At 39.9% G+C, this 19,873-nt stretch overlaps 2 protein-coding genes across 3 annotated transcripts in view; one reads left to right on the plus strand and one right to left on the minus strand.

Annotated features, from left to right (window-relative positions):
• Positions 1-16,109, plus strand: part of LOC306863731 (SH2 domain-containing protein 4A-like) — a 19,225-nt gene extending 3,116 nt beyond the window's left edge. For both annotated transcript variants that reach the window (XM_079407250.1, XM_079407251.1), the window contains exons 4-9: positions 412-526; positions 633-780; positions 2,856-3,054; positions 4,703-4,833; positions 5,841-6,058; positions 14,669-16,109. In XM_079407250.1, the coding sequence (XP_079263376.1) occupies positions 412-526; positions 633-780; positions 2,856-3,054; positions 4,703-4,833; positions 5,841-6,058; positions 14,669-14,764 (907 nt within the window). In that variant the 3' untranslated portion in view covers positions 14,765-16,109. The remainder of the gene's footprint in view (positions 1-411; positions 527-632; positions 781-2,855; positions 3,055-4,702; positions 4,834-5,840; positions 6,059-14,668) is intronic.
• Positions 15,129-19,873, minus strand: part of LOC306863730 (neutral amino acid transporter 9-like) — an 18,087-nt gene continuing 13,342 nt past the window's right edge. The window contains exons 14-15 of the mRNA XM_079407249.1: positions 16,959-17,048; positions 15,129-16,724 (exon numbers count right to left, since the gene is read on the minus strand). Of these exons, the coding sequence (XP_079263375.1) occupies positions 16,559-16,724; positions 16,959-17,048 (256 nt within the window). The 3' untranslated portion in view covers positions 15,129-16,558. The remainder of the gene's footprint in view (positions 16,725-16,958; positions 17,049-19,873) is intronic.

Consider the following 19,873-nt stretch of genomic DNA (forward strand, 5'->3'; position numbering starts at 1 on the left):
AAAGTAACAAAAGAGGCATCTGTTGAATATAAGGTGTGAGGTAAATGCCTGCTGTTATCCAGTCAAACTGTTAGTTAACTGTTTATGATGTGCAACTGTAGTATGAAATATGGACATAAATCCAACACAAATTGATAGCTGCCTGGTTTTCACATCATGGAAAACACAGAAAAGCTCGTTTGGCTTCTTTTCACATACCTAATTTAAAGAATATGTTCTAGACAGTAAGCACAAGGAATTTCGTTTTTGCATTGTGTGAACAGGAGCACTTATGTCTTGGTGAAGGAATTTACCTGTCTGTATTATTATTATGAATGTTCTTGTTGACATTCACAGTCACTAATTCCTGTTCAGTTCTGTGAATAATTAATGACTAATAACCTATGCGTGTTTTTGTGTTTTCACGTACAGGGCTAAGAAAGAGGCTGAGCTGGAGAAGCGCTTTTCTGGCCTGCATCTGGAACCGGAGCAGGTGGTTTTGTCAGAGCAGGAGGTCCAGCAGAGGAGAGCGGTGGAGGAACTCAAGGTGCTGCCGACGCACAAACACTGACGCTCCCCAGTCTTTGCTTTTAAACAAATGAAGAGGCAAATGTTTTGGGTCTGTCCTGACCTGGCGGCTTGTTCTTTGTCAGAAACTGGAGTTGGAGGAGAGGCGTAAGGCTGAGGAGGAGCTGAGGAGGCTGGAGCAGGAGAGGAAACAGCAGATCTACATCAGCCTGAAGGAGGTGCAGGGCACTAAACACACTCGTGAGGAGGAGGACAAGGAGTGGCAGAAGACATGTAAAGAAAACTGCAACCATACAATCTACACATTTCATCAATTACTAATTAGATCTTAAAGTGCCCCTATTATGGATTTTTGAAAATGAGCTTTCATGCGGTGTGTAACACAGCTCTAAGTGAATGAAAACATCCTGCAAAGTTTTACATCTGAAAGTTCACCGTGTGTAAAGTTATTGTCAAGTCAAGTCACCTTTATTTATATAGCGCTTTTAACAATGCAAATTGTGTCAAAGCAACTGCACAATATCAAAAAAGGAAAATAGTGTGTCAATAATGTAAAATAATATCGCTGGAAATGAAGTGTCCCCAACTAAGCAAGCCAGAGGCGACAGCGGACAGTCTCTCAAAAGAAAGAGTCGACTCTGAATCATTGAAACGAGTCATTTTTAAAACGAATCCCAAGCTGTTTCATGTTGACGCCCACTTGTCGGTCTTTTCGCATTGGTCTGAATGAAAGTGCAAATTCATTCTTTGCCACTAGGTGCCACTTTTGGAGCAGTAAAAGCTCACAAACACTGCTTTAAATGAAATCGACCAATCAATGCAGATTTGGAAAAATGTATTCTTAAACAAATCATTTGGGAGTCGTTGAGTCAAGTCAAGTCAGCTTTATTTATATAGCGCTTCTAACAAAACAGATTGTGTCAAAGCACTTAACAGTATCAGATTGGAGGATAGAGTGTCAGTAATGTATAAAAATAAGATTAAACACTACATTTTCAGTTAAGGCATTTCATTATTGAATTCAGAGATGTCATAGATCAGTTTAGTTTAAATAGTATCTGCTAAATCAAATTGACGATAATCACTAGAAATGAAGTGTCCCCAACTGAGCAAGCCAGAGGCGACAGCGGCAAGGAAACAAAACTCCCTCTGTGACAGAATGGAAAAACGCAGTTTTACAGATGCTAGAAACATGGCTTTCAAATGAAAGATTGCTATCAAACAGCACACCTAGGTTCCTAACTGATGAAGAAGTGAAGTGAAAAAAGTGAAGTGACATTCAGCCAAGTATGGTGACCCATACTCGGAATTCGTGCTCTGCATTTAACCCATCCAACGTGCACACACACAGCAGTGAACACACACACAGCAGTGAACACACACACACACAGCAGTGAACACACACACACACACTGTGAACACACACCCGGAGCAGTGGGCAGCCATTTATGATGCGGCGCCCGGGGAGCAGTTGGGGGTTCGGTGCCTTGCTCAAGGGCACCTCAGTCGTGGTATTGAGGGTGGAGAGAGCGCTGTACATTCACTCCCTCCACCTACAATCCCTGCCGGACCTGCAACCTTTGGATTACAAGTCCAGCTCTCTAACCATTAGGCCACGACTTCCCTTGAAGAAGAATTGACAGAGCAGCCGTCAAGTGTTAGATAGTGTTCTAGGTTATTACATGTGGGGCTTTTAGGTCCGATAATTAACACCTGTTTTTTCAGAATTTAGCAGTAAGAAATTATTCGTCATCCAGTTTTTTATATCGACTATGCATTCCGTTAGTTTCTCAATTTGGTGTGTTTCACTGGGTCGAGAAGAAATATAGAGCTGAGTATCATCAGCATAACAGTGAAAGCTAACACCGTGTTTCCTGATAATATCTCCCAAGGGTAACATGTAAAGCGTGAACAGTAACGGCCCTAGTACTGAGCCTTGAGTTACTCCGTACTGCACTTGTGATTGATATGATACCTCTTCATTCACTGCTACGAATTGATCATGATCATATTCTAGATCCCTTAATCCGCCCCATACCTAAACTTAACAAGTACCTTACTAACTATTAATAAAATGCAAATTAGGAGTTTATTGGGGAAAAATTCAATTAGTAGTGAGAATTGGACCTTAAAATAAAGTGTGACCTAATAAGACTCTACTGAAAATCATCAGACAATATTGAGAATTACACAAAAAACAATAGCTTGTTATTTGGAGAGGAGCTGACACATGAGAGTTGTTGTCTGAGAAGGGATGTTTTGTTCTCTTTGGCTCTGTTTGTGCTGTTATTTTCTCAGTCATGCATAAATGAAAGGCATAACCGGTGTGGTTTTGCATGTGGTTCCAGTGCAGAAGTCAAAAGCTGCAGACTTTCGCAGACGATCTCTGGCCAAGCAGACTATTGAGGACCACCGCAGGCGCTCAGTTAAAGCTCTGGAAAGAGGACGTGTAGCGGCCGTGACAAAGGCCTTCGGCAGCACGAATCCAGCCCCTCCACCCAAACCCAAACCCAGAAACACCACAAACAACAGCAGTGCTATCAGCCGGTGAGTCACCTGATATGCTGCACATCAGAGAGAGCCTTCTTCATTTGTGTGGCAGTAACTGAATAATAAAGAAGGGCTGATACAGAAGCACTGGTGGTTTGAAAGATCGTAATCACCGATCATAATGGCCAGGTTTACATGCACATCATTTGGTCAAAAAAATGGTCAAATTTATTCGGAAAAAGTTTATATGCTATTGTTGTACTCAGCATATCCCTGAACTGTAAACTGCTTCTTCTTTTCCTTCTGTTCTCTTGTGGAAATACTGGAAAGGCTTGCTCTTGACATTTATTTGAGTTCTTTTGTTGTAATTGTGTAGTATGACAGTAATTGAACCTTATTCATGCTCAATCATGTTCTTGATAATAGCACACTGAAGGTGCGATCAAAGGCCAAGTGTAGGTCATGGGACTCTTATGGTGCTTTCACTCGTCTGTATATTGATTTCCGTTCATGCTTGTATGGAATCATTCTCCTCACTCCAGAAATGCTTTCCATTTCATTTGGACATGCAAATATTATTGCAAAAAGTGGATATAAAGTGTCTAAATTACATATAATTTAGATTATGTCAGTCATCTTATTTAGGTTTAGCAAAAAGAACAACAACAACAGAATTTTGTCTGAAATTCATGTGCATGTAAGCACAATTAAACCAGTATTGAATTGTCAAGATGTAATGATGTAGACATTTTTTATATTTAGTGTAGACACCATCATTTGGGGTTTGTAAGAGTTTTTAAAAATGTTTTTAAGGCACCAAGGCTGCATATTTTGAAATATTTTTTTTTTAGGATTCTTTAACAAAATGTTCAAAATAACGGGAATCTTTTGTAATATTATAAATGGTTTTACTGTCACTTGTGATTAATTTTATGTGTCCTTTGCGAATAAAAGTAGTAATTTCTTAAAATTAAATTAAATCAATCAATCTTACCTGTAGTGTAGTGGTAAATGTTTTATTTTTTTATTATAATTTGTATAATATTTTTGGATTTTAGTGGAATATAAATTATTGAGCTTGATTTATTGTGGAATGAATGCAGTAATATGTTCATTAATCAGGTGCTCTGAATGCTGGTCAGTCTGCTTTTTTTTTTTTTTTACAAAAATATGCATGCAACTCAAATATTAATCTTGATGTGAGAATATTGATTACAGTATTGTGATGTAAAATATTGTACTTTTTTTCACCCACTGCTGCATTCGATATAAATATAATCTGTATAATACAATCTATTCATTAGTAATCAGAAAGTTATGCGAGACTTTGACTCTGGGAAAACTGGAATGTGGCCTTTCTCTCTTGATAGAGCTATTAATAGTGATATACTGATCATAGCTGTGTCACATCTATTCATTCAGGTGTCATATTCATCTGAGCAATGTCATACTGCAGACTTGTTTGTGCAGTTATGGGTTTTCCCCTCAACACATCATGCAAATGTGCAAATGCGTTGCCAGTATTTTAATATTTACGTTTTCCTGTTATGAACATTAAAGATGTTTAACAGGCTAAATATGAACTATGTGAAGGACAATGTTAAATATCCTTTCACAGAGCTTCAGTTCTGGGGTTGTGATCCAGGTCTTTAATAAACAGGCCTATATGAGAGAAATCAAATGTCTGTTATGCTGTGATTGACAGGAAGGGTGGCATGCGGCGCTCGCTGTCAACATCTAGTCGAGATCATATTATTCGCTGGTTCAAGGAGGAACAGCTGCCGCTCAGAGCCGGATTCCAGCGCGACCAGAGCCGGATCGCACCCTGGTTTCACGGTGAGAAAAACACAGACTATAATCCATCACTTCTCAATCTAGACCTTATCTCGTAGAGCATTTTGGATTGGCCAGTTTTCTGATTGGACAGTGTGTGGGTCAATGCTCTTGACTCTTTTTGACTGTCCAGGACTGTCCCAACACTTGCTTCACTAATATCTGTCAAATACCAGCAACATTTCTCCAAAATAAATAGATCAATCAGTCAGAAATGTTGTAAATGTTATTGTGGTTACCAGTGTTGGGGAGTAACTATCTACATGTAACTTAAGGGAATGACATCATTTAATTACAAAATACATGTAACTGTAATCTGTTATAGTTACTAAGAAAATATTGTGTCATTAAATTACAGTTACTTATGAACATGTTAACGATTGCAAAGGGGGTTACATCAGAATATTTTCACACACATACAGATTTACAGATTTGATTTCTTTCCCAAATTGCATTGACTGCTCTGAAATATGAGACATGCTTATTCGATAACTGTTTTATTTCCTATTTGAGTTTTTGTAAATGTTTTATTTTTTAAGATGAACTGTTTTTCCAAGGCATTGTTAGATGCCAGTGTTTCCTGTCGTAGCTATGCAAAGATTTGATTTCAAAAACAGCATCATAAATGGTTTCTTGTTATGATTTTAAATCTGGATTTAACCTCAGAATGAACTCAAAGCAAGAAGATTTTGTGGTGGTTGTGCTTTTAAAATTAAATGATGATAATCTTAATTCAAGTGATGAAGAACTTTGAAAGTCTGACAGTAATCAGTGTTGAGGTTAACCCTGCCTGCTCTAAATGTTTGAAAATGATTAACAGTTGTGAGAAAAGTAATCAAATGTAATGAGTTACGTTACTATTATTACATTTTAAACAGGGTAACTTGTAATCTGTAACCTATTATGTTTCCAAAACTTTCCTGTAAAATCTGCATTCATACAGCGTACACATTAACTGTCAGATTGCTGCTGGATTTCCAGTCATACACATAATCTGATGTTCCCTGCAGGTATAATATCCCGTGAACAGGCCGAGGCGCTGCTGGCCGAGGGCGAGCCCGGGTTCTTCCTGGTGCGTGTCAGCGAGAGGATCTTTGGATATGTGCTTTCCTACAGATGCAGTGAGGGAACCAAGCACCTGCTGATCGATGCTTCAGAGAACTGCTACATGCTGCTGGGAGACCAGATCAGATTCAGCTCGCTCTGTGAACTGGTGGAGTATCATGAGGTAAATGTGCTGTACATCACGCACTGCTCCTGGGGAAACGGATTAAATTGGGTCAGAAGAATCCAAAACCGTTTCTGGATTTTATTTCTTCGGGTGGACAAAAAAAATAAAAAAAATTTAAACATTATCTTTAGTAGTAGATCTTGGCATAGAGGACAGCTCTAAAAAGCACACTGTTTTTCCTATTTTAATATTTATTTCTTTACAAATTAGATTAAAGCAAAAAATGATGCATTTACAATGCTAATGACAGCAGCACTCAAAATGGCCTAGTAATAGACTACGATATTTTAAATGTACTTGTAATTTGATTACATAACATAATACAGTAGTTATGCAGTCTGAACAGTATTATAATATTATTACATAAACAAAATACGATTTAAAATTGGGTTAATAATTCATGTTCAGAAAATAAAACCAGTATATACAGTGGGGCAAATAAGTATTTGATACACTACCGATTTTTCAAGTTTTCCCACTTACAAAGAATGGAGAGATCTGTCATTTTAATCGTAGGTACACCTCAACTGTGAGAGACAGAATATATATATAAAAAAACAGAAAATCACATTGTATGATTTTTGAATAATTAATTTCCATTTTATTGCATGAAATAAGTATTTGATACAATAGAAAAATAGAAATTAATATTTGGTACAGAAAGCTTTGTTTACAGTGACAGAGGTCAGGTGTTTCCTGTAGTTCTTGACTAGGTTTGCACACACTGCAGCAGGGATTTTGGTCCACTCCTCCATACAGGTCTTCTCCAGATCTGTCAGGTTTTGGGGCTGTCGCTGGGCAACACAGAGTCTCAGCTCCCTCCATAGATGTTCTATTGGCTTCAGGTCTGGAGACTGGCTCGGTCACTCCAGGACCTTGAAATGCTTCTTACGGAGCCACTCCTTAGTTGCTCTTGCTGTGTGTTTGGGGTCATTGTCTTGCTGGAAGACCCAGCCACAACCCATCTTCAATGCCCTTACTGTGGGGAAGGAGGTTGTTGCCAAAAATCTCGTGATACATGGCCCCATCCATCCTCCCCTCAATACGGTGCAGTCGCCCTGTCCCCTTTGCAGAAAAGCACCCCCAAAGCATGATGTTTCCACCCCCATGCTTCACGGTTGGGATGGTGTTCTTGGGATTGTACTCATCCTTCCTTCAAACACGGCGAGTGGAGTTTATACCAAAAAGTTATATTTTGGTCTCATCTGACCACATGACCTTCTCCCATGCCTCCTCTGCATCATCCAGATGGTGTTTGGCAAACTTCAGACGGGCCAGGACATGTGCTGGCTTGAGCAGGGGGACCTTGCGCGCGCTGCAGGATTTTAATCCATGACGGTGTAGTGTGTTACTAATGGTAACCGTTGAGACTGTGGTCCCAGCTCTCTTCAGGTCATTGACCAGGTCCTCCCGTGTAGTTCTAGGCTGAACCGTCACCTTTCTCAGGATCATTGATACTCCACGAGGCCAGATCTTGCATGGAGCTCCAGTCCGAGTGAGATTGACAGTCATCTTGAATTTCTTCCATTTTCTAATAATTGCGCCAACAGTTGTTTCCTTCTCACCAAGCTGTTTGCCTATTGTCCTGTAGCCCATCCCAGCCTTGTGCAGGTCTACAGTTTTGTCCCTAGTGTCCTTAGACAGCTCTTTGGTCTTGCCCATAGTGGAGAGGTTGGAGTCTGATTGATTGAGTGTGTGAACAGGTGTCTTTTATACAGGTAACGAGTTCAAACAGGTGCAATTAATACAGGTAATGAGTGGCGGACAGGAGGGCTTCTTAAAGACAAACTAACAGGTCTGTGAGAGCCAGAATTCTTGCTGGTTGGTAGGTGATCAAATACTTATTTCATGCAATAAAATGTTAATTAATTATTCAAAACATTCTTTTGTTGAATCTCCATTCTTTGTAAGTGGGGAAACTTGAGAAATCGGCAGTGTATCAAATACTTATTTGCCCCACTGTATATGAATTATTATTATTTTTATTTACAAATGCGTGACCAGATTTACATAAAAAATACACCATAAATAAATTCACAGGTGTCTTCATGTTTTTACATTTATGAACTGATTGTTGCTTCTACATTTTCACGTCTCCACACATTAGATGATTTGTGGCAATCGTACTACAGTTATGCTCGACTCTGAGTTACCATGTCATGCTACATTAAAATTATTTTAGATTATATTATAGGTATTTTAGAGAATACAATATAGGGAACACTGTATAAATGTAATGCACTTGCAGTGAATCCATAAATTATGTTCTTTATGTACTGTATGTGGAATAAAGGAGATGCTCCTATGACCCACAGAGATCTGTTACGACCATAAATGTGACCCTGAACCACAAAACCAGTCATAAGGGTCAATTTTTTTTAAAAATGAGATTTATACATCATCTGAAAGCAGAATAAATAAGTTTGTTAGGATAGAACGATATTTGGCTGAGATACAACTATTTGAAAATCTGGAATCTGAGGATGCAAAAAAAAAAAAAAAAGAGAAAATCGCCTTTAAATCTGTCTTAATGAAGTACTAAGCAATACATGTTACTATTCAAAAATTAAGTTTTGATATAACACCATCATCCCAGACACCCTTCAGAATAAACTAACCCAGCTCTCCGTCCCCACCTCCGTCTGTCAGTGGATCAACAGCTTCCTGACAGACAGGCAGCAGTTAGTAAAGCTTGGCAAATTCACATCCAGCACTCGAACCATCAGCACTGGATCTCCTCAGGGCTGCGTACTCTCCCCACTGCTCTTCTCCCTCTACACCAACGACTGCACATCTAAAGACCCCTCTGTCAAGCTCCTGAAGTTCGCAGACGACACCACACTGATCGGCCTCATCCAGGACGGTGACGAGTCTGCTTACAGACAGGAGGTTAAGGAGCTGGCTGTCTGGTGCAGTCTTAACAACCTGGAGCTTAACACGCTCAAAACTGTGGAGATGATAGTGGACTTCAGGAGAAACCCCCCTGCTCTCCCCCCACTCACCATCATGAACAGCACTGTGACTGCAGTGGAGTCATTCAGATTCCTGGGCACCACCATCTCTCAGGACCTGAAGTGGGATATTCACATTGACTCCATTGTCAGAAAGGCCCAGCAGAGGTTGTACTTTCTTCGCCAGCTGAGGAAGTTCAACCTGCCACAGGACTTACTGAAACAGTTCTACTCTGCCATCATTGAATCCATCCTCTGCACCTCAATAACTGTCTGGTTCAGCTCAGCTACCAAATCTGACCTCAGAAGACTACGGAGGGTACTCCGGACAGCTGAGCGACTCATTGGTACAACCCTCCCCACTCTCCAAGAACTGTACTCATCCAGAGTGAGCAAAAGGGCTGCTAAAATCACTCTGGACCCCTCACATCCAGCACACTCCCTCTTTGAACTGTTACCGTCTGGTCGACGCTACAGAGCTCTGAGCACCAGAACGACCAGACACAGGAACAGTTTCTTCCCTCAGTCAATACATCTCATGAACACTCAATAAATAAACGTGGAACACACAACTATAATACACTATCCATTCACCACACTCACTTATTTTATTTTTCTCATTTCTAATTTTACTTGATCTGTACATACATAGTTGTCTATATTATATATTGTGTTTTTGCTGCTTTGTACATTGCCTTTTGGTTAATTGTTGTTATTCTTTTATTATCTGTGTCCTGTCCTGTTGCTGTCTTTCTGTTGCACTGTGGAGCTTCTGTCACTACAACAAATTCCTTGTATGTGTAAACATACTTGGCCAATAAAGCTCATTCTCATTCTGATATATTTACGGTAGCAAATTTACAAAATATCTTCATGGAACATGATCTTTATTTAATATCCTAATGATTTTTGGCATAAAAGAAAAATGGATAATTTGGACCCATACAATGTATTTTTGGCTATTGCTACAAACATACCCCAGCGACTTAAGACTGGTTTTGTGGTCCAGGGTCACATATGTGCTAGTAAACACAGCAATGATGATCACAGAAAGCATGAGTTTGGCGCCTCTGTTAACAGGAAATGTCAGCATGCATGCCAGTCAAAGGCGGAGAGTGAACCGACCTGCAGAGTAAAGTCATTTCAATAGACCGGGGTCACGCTGAGCACATTCCACACACAAGACAAAACAAGAAAGAAAGTCACATTCCCATACCATACAACATTCACAACCAACACAAATCACTGCACAACTATTCATTATTATTTACACATTTCTCTTTTCAACCCACTGCGTTCTTTTCCTCATGATTATTTTATTCCACTGTAACAATTTGAAGACAACATTTACATTTATTCATTTAGCTGACGCTTTTATCCAAAGCGACTTACAATTGCTATATATGTCAGAGGTCGCACGCCTCTGGAGCAACTAGGGGTTAAGTGTCTTGCTCAGGGACACATTGGTGTCTCACAGTGGATTCGAACCCGGGTCTCTCACACCAAAGGCATGTGTCTTATCCACTGCGCCATCACCACAACATATCCTGCACATTTGTGCTCTCCCGATTTAATTTACACAATATCCTGTGAATAATTTGCATTAAGATGCTCTTGTTGTTCTCCCCAAATCCTCACGTATCAGGTTTGTTTTTAAATGGATGCTTTAAAATGTAATGATCTCCCTTTTCACTTGTAATCCAGTAACACTTTAGTATAGGGACCAATTCTCACTAGTTGCTTATTAGCATGCCTATTAATAACATATTGTCTGTTTATTACTTATAAAGCACATATTCTGCATGAGCATATTCTACATCACTAATCCCACCCAATACCTAAACTTAACTACTACTGCACTAAATATTAATAAGCAGCTAATCAGAATCAGAATCAGAATCAGAATGAGCTTTATTGGCCAAGTATGTTTACACATACAAGGAATTTGTTGTAGTGACAGAAGCTCCACAGTGCAACAGAAGGACAGTAACAGGACAGGACACAGGTAATGAAACAAAATAACAGGAAATAGCCAATGACCAATGTACAAGCAGCAAAAACAAAAAAAGAAATACACAATATATAATATAGGCGACTATGTATGTACAGGTCAAGTATGTGCAAATTAGAAATGAGAAAATAAAATAAGTGAGTGTGGTGAATGGATAATGTATTAGTTGTGTGTTCTACGTTTATTTATTGAGTGTTCATGAGATGTATTGACTGAGGGAAGAAACTGTTCCTGTGTCTGGTCGTTCTGGTGCTCAGAGCTCTGTAGCGTCGACCAGATGGTAAAAGTTCAAAGAGGTTGTGTGCTGGATGTGAGGGGTCCAGAGTGATTTTACCAGCCTTTTTGCTCACTCTGGATAAGTACAGTTCTTGGAGAGTGGGGAGGGTTGTACCAATGATTCGCTCAGCAGTCCGGACTACCCTCCGTAGTCTTCTGAGGTCAGATTTGGTAGCTGAGCTGAACCAGACAGTTATTGAGGTGCAGAGGATGGATTCAATGATGGCAGAGTAGAACTGTTTCAGTAAGTCCTGTGGCAGGTTGAACTTCCTCAGCTGGCGAAGAAAGTACAACCTCTGCTGGGCCTTCCTGACAATGGAGTCAATGTGAATATCCCACTTCAGGTCCTGAGAGATGGTGGTGCCCAGGAATCTGAATGACTCCACTGCAGTCACGGTGCTGTTCATGATGGTGAGAGGGGGGAGAGCAGGGGGGTTTCTCCTGAAGTCCACGATCATCTCCACCGTTTTGAGTGTGTTAAGCTCCAGGTTGTTGAGACTGCACCAGACAGCCAGCTCCTTAACCTCCTGTCTGTAAGCAGACTCGTCACCGTCCTGGATGAGGCCGATCAGTGTGGTGTCGTCTGCGAACTTCAGGAGCTTGACAGAGGGGTCTTTAGATGTGCAGTCGTTGGTGTAGAGGGAGAAGAGCAGTGGGGAGAGTACGCAGCCCTGAGGAGCTCCAGTGCTGATGGTTCGAGTGCTGGATGTGAATTTGCCAAGCTTTACTAACTGCTGTCTGTCTGTCAGGAAGCTGTTGATCCACTGGCAGACGGAGGTGGGGACGGAGAGCTGAGTTAGTTTATTTTGAAGGGTTTCCGGGATAATGGTGTTAAAAGCAGAGCTGAAGTCCACAAACAGGATCCTCACATAAGTCCCTGGTCTGTCCAGATGCTGCAGGGAGAAGTGTAGTCCCATGTTGACTGCATCATCCACAGACCTGTTTGCTCTGTAGGCAAACTGCAGGGGGTCCAGTAAGGGTCCAGTGATGTCCTTCAGATGAGCCAAAACCAGTCTTTCAAATGATTTCATGGCTACAGACGTTAGTGCCACAGGTCTGTAGTCATTAAGTCCAGTAATTTTGTGTTTCTTTGGGACGGGGATGATGGTGGAGCGTTTGAAGCATGAGGGGACTTCACACAGCTCCAGTGATCTATTGAAGATCTGTGTGAAGATGGGGGCCAGCTGCTCAGCACAGATTTTTAGGCAGGCTGGTGACACACCATCTGGACCAGGTGCTTTCCTTCTTTTGTTTTTCCTGAAGACCTGGCACACATCGTCTTCGCTGATTTGAATTGTAGGTGTGGGGGAGAGAGGGGTTGCTGGAGGTGTGAATGGTTGTGTGGAGGGGTGTTCTGGGCGGGTGTGGGGTGATCGTTCAAAACGACAAAAGAACTCGTTTAAGTCGTCTGCCAGGTGTTGATTCTCCAGAGTGCTGGGGGGTGGTGTTTTGTAGCTGGTGATGTCCTTTAATCCTAGCCACACTGAAGCCGGATCGCTGGAAGAGAATTTGTTCCTGAGCTTGTCAGAATAATTCCTCTTTGCCACTCTGATCTCCTTTTCCAGTGTGTATTTGGCCTGTTTGTACAAGACTTTATCCCCCTTTCTGTGAGCATCTTCTTTGGCCTGACGGAGCTGTCTGAGTTTGGCAGTGAACCATGGTTTGTCATTGTTGTAGAATAGATGAGTCCTGGTAGGAATGCACATGTCCTCACAGAAACTGATATAAGATGTTACAGTCTCTGTGAGCTCGTCCAGGTCATTTGCCGCAGCTTCAAAAACAGTCCAATCAGTCAGGTCGAAACAGGCTTGTAAATCCCGCTCTGTTTCGTTAGTCCATCTTTTAACAGATCTTAATACAGGCTTCGCAGACTTAAGTTTCTGCCTGTAGGATGGAATAAGATGAACCAAACAGTGATCAGAGAGTCCTAAAGCTGCTCGTGGAACCGAGTGATATGCGTCCTTTATTGTTGTGTAACAGTGATCCAATATATTACTGTCTCTGGTGGGACATGTAACATGCTGTCTGTATTTTGGCAGTTCACGGGAGAGATTTGCTTTATTAAAGTCCCCGAGAATGATTAAAACAGAGTCCGGGTGTTGTTGTTCACTCTCTGTGATCAGATCAGCGAGTTTCTGTAGAGCTGTGCTCACGTGCGCTTGCGGTGGAATGTAAACACTCACGAGAATGAATGAACAGAACTCCCGCGGCGAATAGAACGGCTTGCAGTTAATGAAGAGCGTTTCTAGATCTGAACAGCACATCTTCTTTAACAAAGTTACATCTGTACACCACCTCTCATTGATGTAAAAGCATGTCCCGCCGCCGCGCGATTTCCCCGTTGATTCTGTGTCCCGATCTGCTCTTATCAGCTGGTAATTAGGCAGATGGATCGCGCTGTCCGGTATGTCGCCATTCAACCAGGTTTCCGTGAAACATAGAGCAGCAGAGTTAGAAAAGTCCTTGTTTGTCCGGGAGAGCAGAAGGAGTTCGTCCGTTTTGTTGGGTAGAGAGCGGAGATTCGCCAGATGGATGCTAGGTAACGCCGTTCTAAATCCGCGCTGACGAAGTTTCACGAGCGCGCCGGCTCGCTTTCCCCGTCTGCGCCTCCTGTAGCGTTTGACCAGAGCTATGGCTCCGCCAACTACAATGTCCAGCAAAACGTCCGAAAAATCAAAAACCGGTAGAAGATTTTGTGGTGTGTTCTGCCGAATGTTCAGCAGATCATCCCTGGTAAAGCTGATCTTATTTGAAAAACAAAAAACAGGAAAAACAAACAAAAACAATACAAACACGGAGGAGCAACGCACAATAGCTGCCATCAGCGGCGCCATTTTTTCGGCAGTTTATTAATTAGCAGTTTATTGAGGCAAAAGCCATAGTTACTGGTTTGTTAATTGCGAGAACTGAACCTTAAAATAAAGTGTTTACTGGAATGTTTCTAAAGCAGATAAATACAATTTTTATTGTCTGTCATGACAGAAATCATTAAATGGTCCAGTTAATTAACATTTTCGATTAAGGCAACGTATTGGGGCTACTGCAGATTTATGATATTTACTGCTGCAGAAATAATAGAGATTGTTGTGGTTCACAGTCTGTTGAAGGATGAAGTAGATTAATGTCACCTCATTGTACCCAGTTTTTGAAAATGATGATTATTGCGTTCACACAGGGAAATATTAACTGATTCTATACAGTTTAACAGAGGTTACTCCCATAATTTAGGCAAAGCATCATGGGGCATAGGAAAAAGGTGAATATGTGTAATTATACCAGTCTTCACACAGTATATTGGTTTTAAAGTTGGATTGATGTGTGTCTGTGCTCTACTGCCCCCATGTTTAACTCTATATTGTCTGGCCCCAGGTGGAGCCGCTGAGCTCGTCTGGAGAGGAGGAGTATCTGCGGAGCGCGTGTGGACAGAGAGCGGCCGCAGCTGATTACATAGATCTCTTCACCTGAACGCAACAAACACAAGAGAGGAGAACCTGTGCCTTCACACCGTCATCAGCACTGCAAACACACTGGGCCCGGTTTCATAGACAGGGCTTAAACTAAGCCAGGATTAGGCCATAGTTCAATTAGGATATTAAGTAATTTTTATAAACGTACTGGTGTGCATCGTAAAGGCAAAACAAAGGCACTGATATATTTTAAGATCAGTCAGAGCAAGTGTCTTTCAGTTGAAACAGCTCAGACTTAGATTTTAGTCTAGGACTAGGCTTAAGCCTTGTCTGTGAAACCCAGGGTAACATTCATAACCACATATCTGCCATGACACAATTCTGTTTATAGGCATCGTCACACTTCATAATCACCCTTTTTTAAAAGTATTGAATTTATTAAGTTTAAATCAAACATTAGCCACAATTTTCCATCCCAAAACATGACACTGTTCCTTTGTGTAACAGAACAGATGAAACTCAGAAAAGATGAAGTGAAACTGAAAAGTCTATTTTTATAAGACATTTCAGGAATTGATACAATTATCTTTTTCTTCTGTATACGAACTAGCTGGTCAGTTTAAAACAAACCATCACAGATGGTACCGGAAATTATTATTGATGTACAAAGCAAAAATTCCAAGTGTTTATTCTTTTTAATTACAACATAAGTTTAAAACCATGTAGTTTTGTTCCTCTTTTATAATAAAATGCTTGCCTGTGATATGAAAACGTACTCGTATGATTGACATTTTCCTTAAAAACATTCAGCACTTTTTAAATGAATGGAAACCATTATGAAGGAAACGCCCTCTGTTGACAACACAATATTGGATTTTTATAGGTTTTAACAGAGCTGGGTTCAATTTGCACTTTGCACAATTTGCAAAAAAAACTAAACATCCAATACAGAGAGGTCAGAATTTAATTTCAATTTCATTCAAGACAGAAACTTACGTAAATGTACATTTACAAACACTCCAAAGTGACTTAAGCTTTGGAATCTCACAAAAGTGAGCAAATTTAAGCTTCCCTTATCGATATGCACCTATTTCATAAAGTGACAAACTCACACAGTCAGTACACTCAGATTCAGTTTTCCAGAACATTTAGCTTGAAACAAATCTAGAGACTTTTGTTTCCCTTTATGTATCCATTAATTACCGTATGCAGGTTACATTTCACAACATTTATACAACACTGTCACAGTATGGCCTGGGTTCAGACTGCATTTCTGTTGCACACTGACTATATCTGCATCTGCTTTCTTTAGCAACATCCTAATATTTTGAGAACTTGATTTTGGATGTGAATAATTGAAAAGTTAGTTTATGCAGAATTCACTGGTGTTCAGTACATTAAGTAATAAAAAAAAAAAAAAAAATTGTAAAAACCCTGCTCATTTCATGTAACAAGTGTCTTCACTCTGCATTCAGTAATGTTTCAACTTCAGAGCGAGGAAGCAAATCTTGATGTAAGATGATGATTAGCGATTCTTAAGAAAACTGAAATACATTTAAAAACAATTAAACGATCGAATTCCTGCTGAAATAGCTTTTTAAGCTGTAAAAAGCAATATGATAAAGGCATAGCTTTAATTAAACCCTTTTAAAAATGTAAAAAATAAGACGTTTTGTGCCTTTGAGTGAGTTTTTGTAATGAAATCCGTAGGTACTTGATTAGTATTGTTTGTACTTCCAGTCCTACAACTTCATTCCTGTGAGAAGCACCCAAGGAACCGTTCCCAACTCGCCGAGTTCCTCTTCCATCAGGTAAACGCAGACGACGTGCGGGTCATTTAAGGCACAGCGTGCTACATGAAGAACTGGCCGAACAGATTGGCCACCCCGAGCAGCATGAGGAAGCCGTGGAAGACGGCAGAGGGCCAGCGTAACTCACCTCTGCGCTTCAGCGAGATCATGTGGATCAGAGAGGGAAGCACAAACACCAGAGCCAAGCCACATATGGCCCCCGAATACCTGCGAGGAAACCAACATTTACAAAGCCACTTTATACAATACAGACTGTGTCAAAGCAGCTCCACAGAGATAAACAGGACAAAACTGAATGTGGAAACTCAACTATGGAGACAGTAGTATCATTACTGAAGTCTGGCAGAGAAGAGAGAGTTCAATGCAAATCATTCACAGCACTGCTGGATACACACAGGCTCTGTCCAGACGCCAGGTTCCTGTTTTAAAACAGTCACTTACCTGATGATGGAGCCGATGTTGGGGTAAAACCTGGCCATTAGGACTCCAGCTCCCACAACAAGGATGTTCAGAATAAACACATGAAGGAAACTAGGAATGGAAAGACGAGGCATCAATAATGTCAATACATTTTACACAGACAAACCTGAGATCATCCTTTAAATATACAGGGCACGTCAGTGTTCTGCTCATACTATATGATTTACAAGCACTGTTTCCAACTCCAATGCATAGCAATCTGAGAAATGGTTATATATAATGGTTAGTATAAGCATTTTCATGGGGTTTTGTAATGTTTTGTAAAAACAATACCGATATATCGGCAAAAATCCAATATCGGTCATCCCTAACTGAAATTATGTGCGAATGTGTAATTTGAATACATTTGAAATATTTCACAAATATAAGTACCGTCGTTTGAAGGGTTAACACACCCAATATAAAGATGAATAGTGTACAGAGTCAGACTGAATCTCAAACAGACCTTTCATCAACGCACTTGAGCATTTTAAATGCCACATGATGTTATGAATAACTATGAAAAAGCACCTTCTAAAAAGGACAAGGCCACTTACTCTTACATTAATAATATAATTTTCCTCTTTTGTTCCATAATGTGCAACGCACATATCAAAAATGCATTTTAGTGAAGGACAAAAACATGGGTGCAGTGATCATTTTCTCTCAGCTATTTGTTAAAATGTGCTTTACTATTCAAAAGTGATGACAATAATTCAGTCTCTTGCGTTTCATTTCAACCAAACAGTCAGTCGTTACAGCCAAGAAGACTTAAAGATTCAGTTCTCATTTGTTTCAGTGAATGTGTCAAAGCTATAGAGACCGTGCACATTTTGATAGTTTGTTTTTCAGTTTGAAATGAAGAAGGTCGTTTTTTCATTTGTTAAAAAAAAAAATGAAAATTTGATTTTGGCTCGATTTTCGTTTTTTTGTTTCACGGGTAGAAAATGGATAAACGACTTCAAAATTTGTTTTCCTCTTGTGGGCGGTCGTGACACGCCCCTTTCCGCCGATTGGCCAACCAAATCTGAGCCCGTGACGTCGTCATCAGTTCGTTCAGCAAAATAATAGTCCTCTGCTTAAAAAAATAAACTTACTGGAGGGTATCACTGTCAAATTCAGTAGCAACTGATTTGATTCTATTCAATCTTCATTTACTAGTGAACATTCCAGTCGGAGCAATGGTGCCAGCTGTCCCTTTGTGCCACCAGGTGGAGACTTCACTAATGAGTTTGAATGACTGCATGCATACATCAAACAATGTCTTGCACGATCATTTGGATTCATTTTTGACATTTTGGGTAGTTCTGATGCCATGCGCCAGTTTTGATGACTTTGCAATAATCCTAAATATAGACTAATAATTAATGATCAGGTATAATTACAGACTTGTCACAGGACTCATAAACCACTTTGGATAAAAGCATCTGCTAAATGATTAAATGTAAATGTGTAAAATGTTTTAAAAAATTAATAATGAAAAATGAGTGCACTTTTAAAATATTTGTAGGTAAGATACAAAAGCTCCGACAAGGAGTGGATAAATATAGTAGAAAGATAGAAAAAGAGAAAATTACCTATCAAAAAAAGTCAGTTATAAGATTTCTCTTGCCGACAAAACAGCCCCTAAATGAGGTCATGCGCTTAGCAGTCTATAGAGATGTTGTAGAAGAGATATTTACATTTTGACAGCCTAAAAACAGACTTCGTTCACATGAATGACAGTAAATAATTAACGAAATGGATCGTATCCTAACTGCCGGAGCTTAATCAGATTTGTCACAGTTATTTTTTACTAAAAAAATATCTGGGGGACCCCTTTAATTGTTTTTATTTTTAATCTTCTCATCCATTCTGCGCCGTTTATGGGTAGCGCTGCTTCACCATACAGATTTAACTCTGCGCACAGCTAAATAAAACAGGCTGGGTGCTGATTAACCTTTCTGAAGTTAATATTTCTGTGAAATGCATTAGATTACACAGGAAAGCCCGATCGGAACCTGCCCCATACAGCAGCAGAGGACTATTATTTTATTTTTATTTTTTAAGCAGAGGACTATTATTTTGTTTTTATTTTTTAAGCAGAGGACTATTATTTTGCTGAATGAACGTCACAGGCTCAGATTTGGTTGGCCAATCAGCGGAAAGGGGCGTGTCACGACTGCCCACAAGAGGAAAACTAATTTTGAAGTCGTTTATCCGTTTTCTACCCGTGAACAAATGAAATAAATAGTTTCATTTAACAAATGAAAAAAAATTTTTTTTAAATTTCATTTCAAATTGAAAAACAAACTATCAAAACGTGCACGGACCAGACAGGAGAAGCAAAACACTGAATCCTTTTGAAGCAACTGATAGTCTACTCGCTGAGGACATCTGCTGGTTAAAGCCATGTAAATGCAGTAAGAATACAGCCAACATATTGACATGTTCCGGCAAGTCCTGTCTTTAAAGTGTAATCTATAATCAGTAAATACCATTAAATATAGCATTTTTTGTAAGTGCCACAAACAGACCTGCAACACTTTTACAAGCAGAATTCCACTGAAATGATAAAAACTGACCTTCAAACTGTTTTAATACTGGTTTAAGGTTTCAACTGAGATAAACTCCCTCAACATTAAACTGCTGACATTTGAAAATAACAGTATGAAGTAACTAAGCCTTGTTTGAAAAAAAAAAGAAAAATAAATTTGGTAACAAAGCACTGATTTGAAACAAAAGATTTGCAGGTGTGTCAAATGCGCCTTTCACTTCATTGCTCATTATACACAACCAGGGGTTAAATTGGGCACATAGGCTTACCTTGGTAACTCAGAGGACTTTCCTCGTACATTATCAACATTATAACCTAGGCTACAGTTTTAAACACTTTTTTTAGTTTTGAGAAGTGATGT

This window comes from Barbus barbus (assembly GCF_936440315.1).
Source record: "Barbus barbus genome assembly, chromosome: 45".
NCBI classification, from domain to species: Eukaryota; Metazoa; Chordata; class Actinopteri; order Cypriniformes; family Cyprinidae; genus Barbus; species Barbus barbus.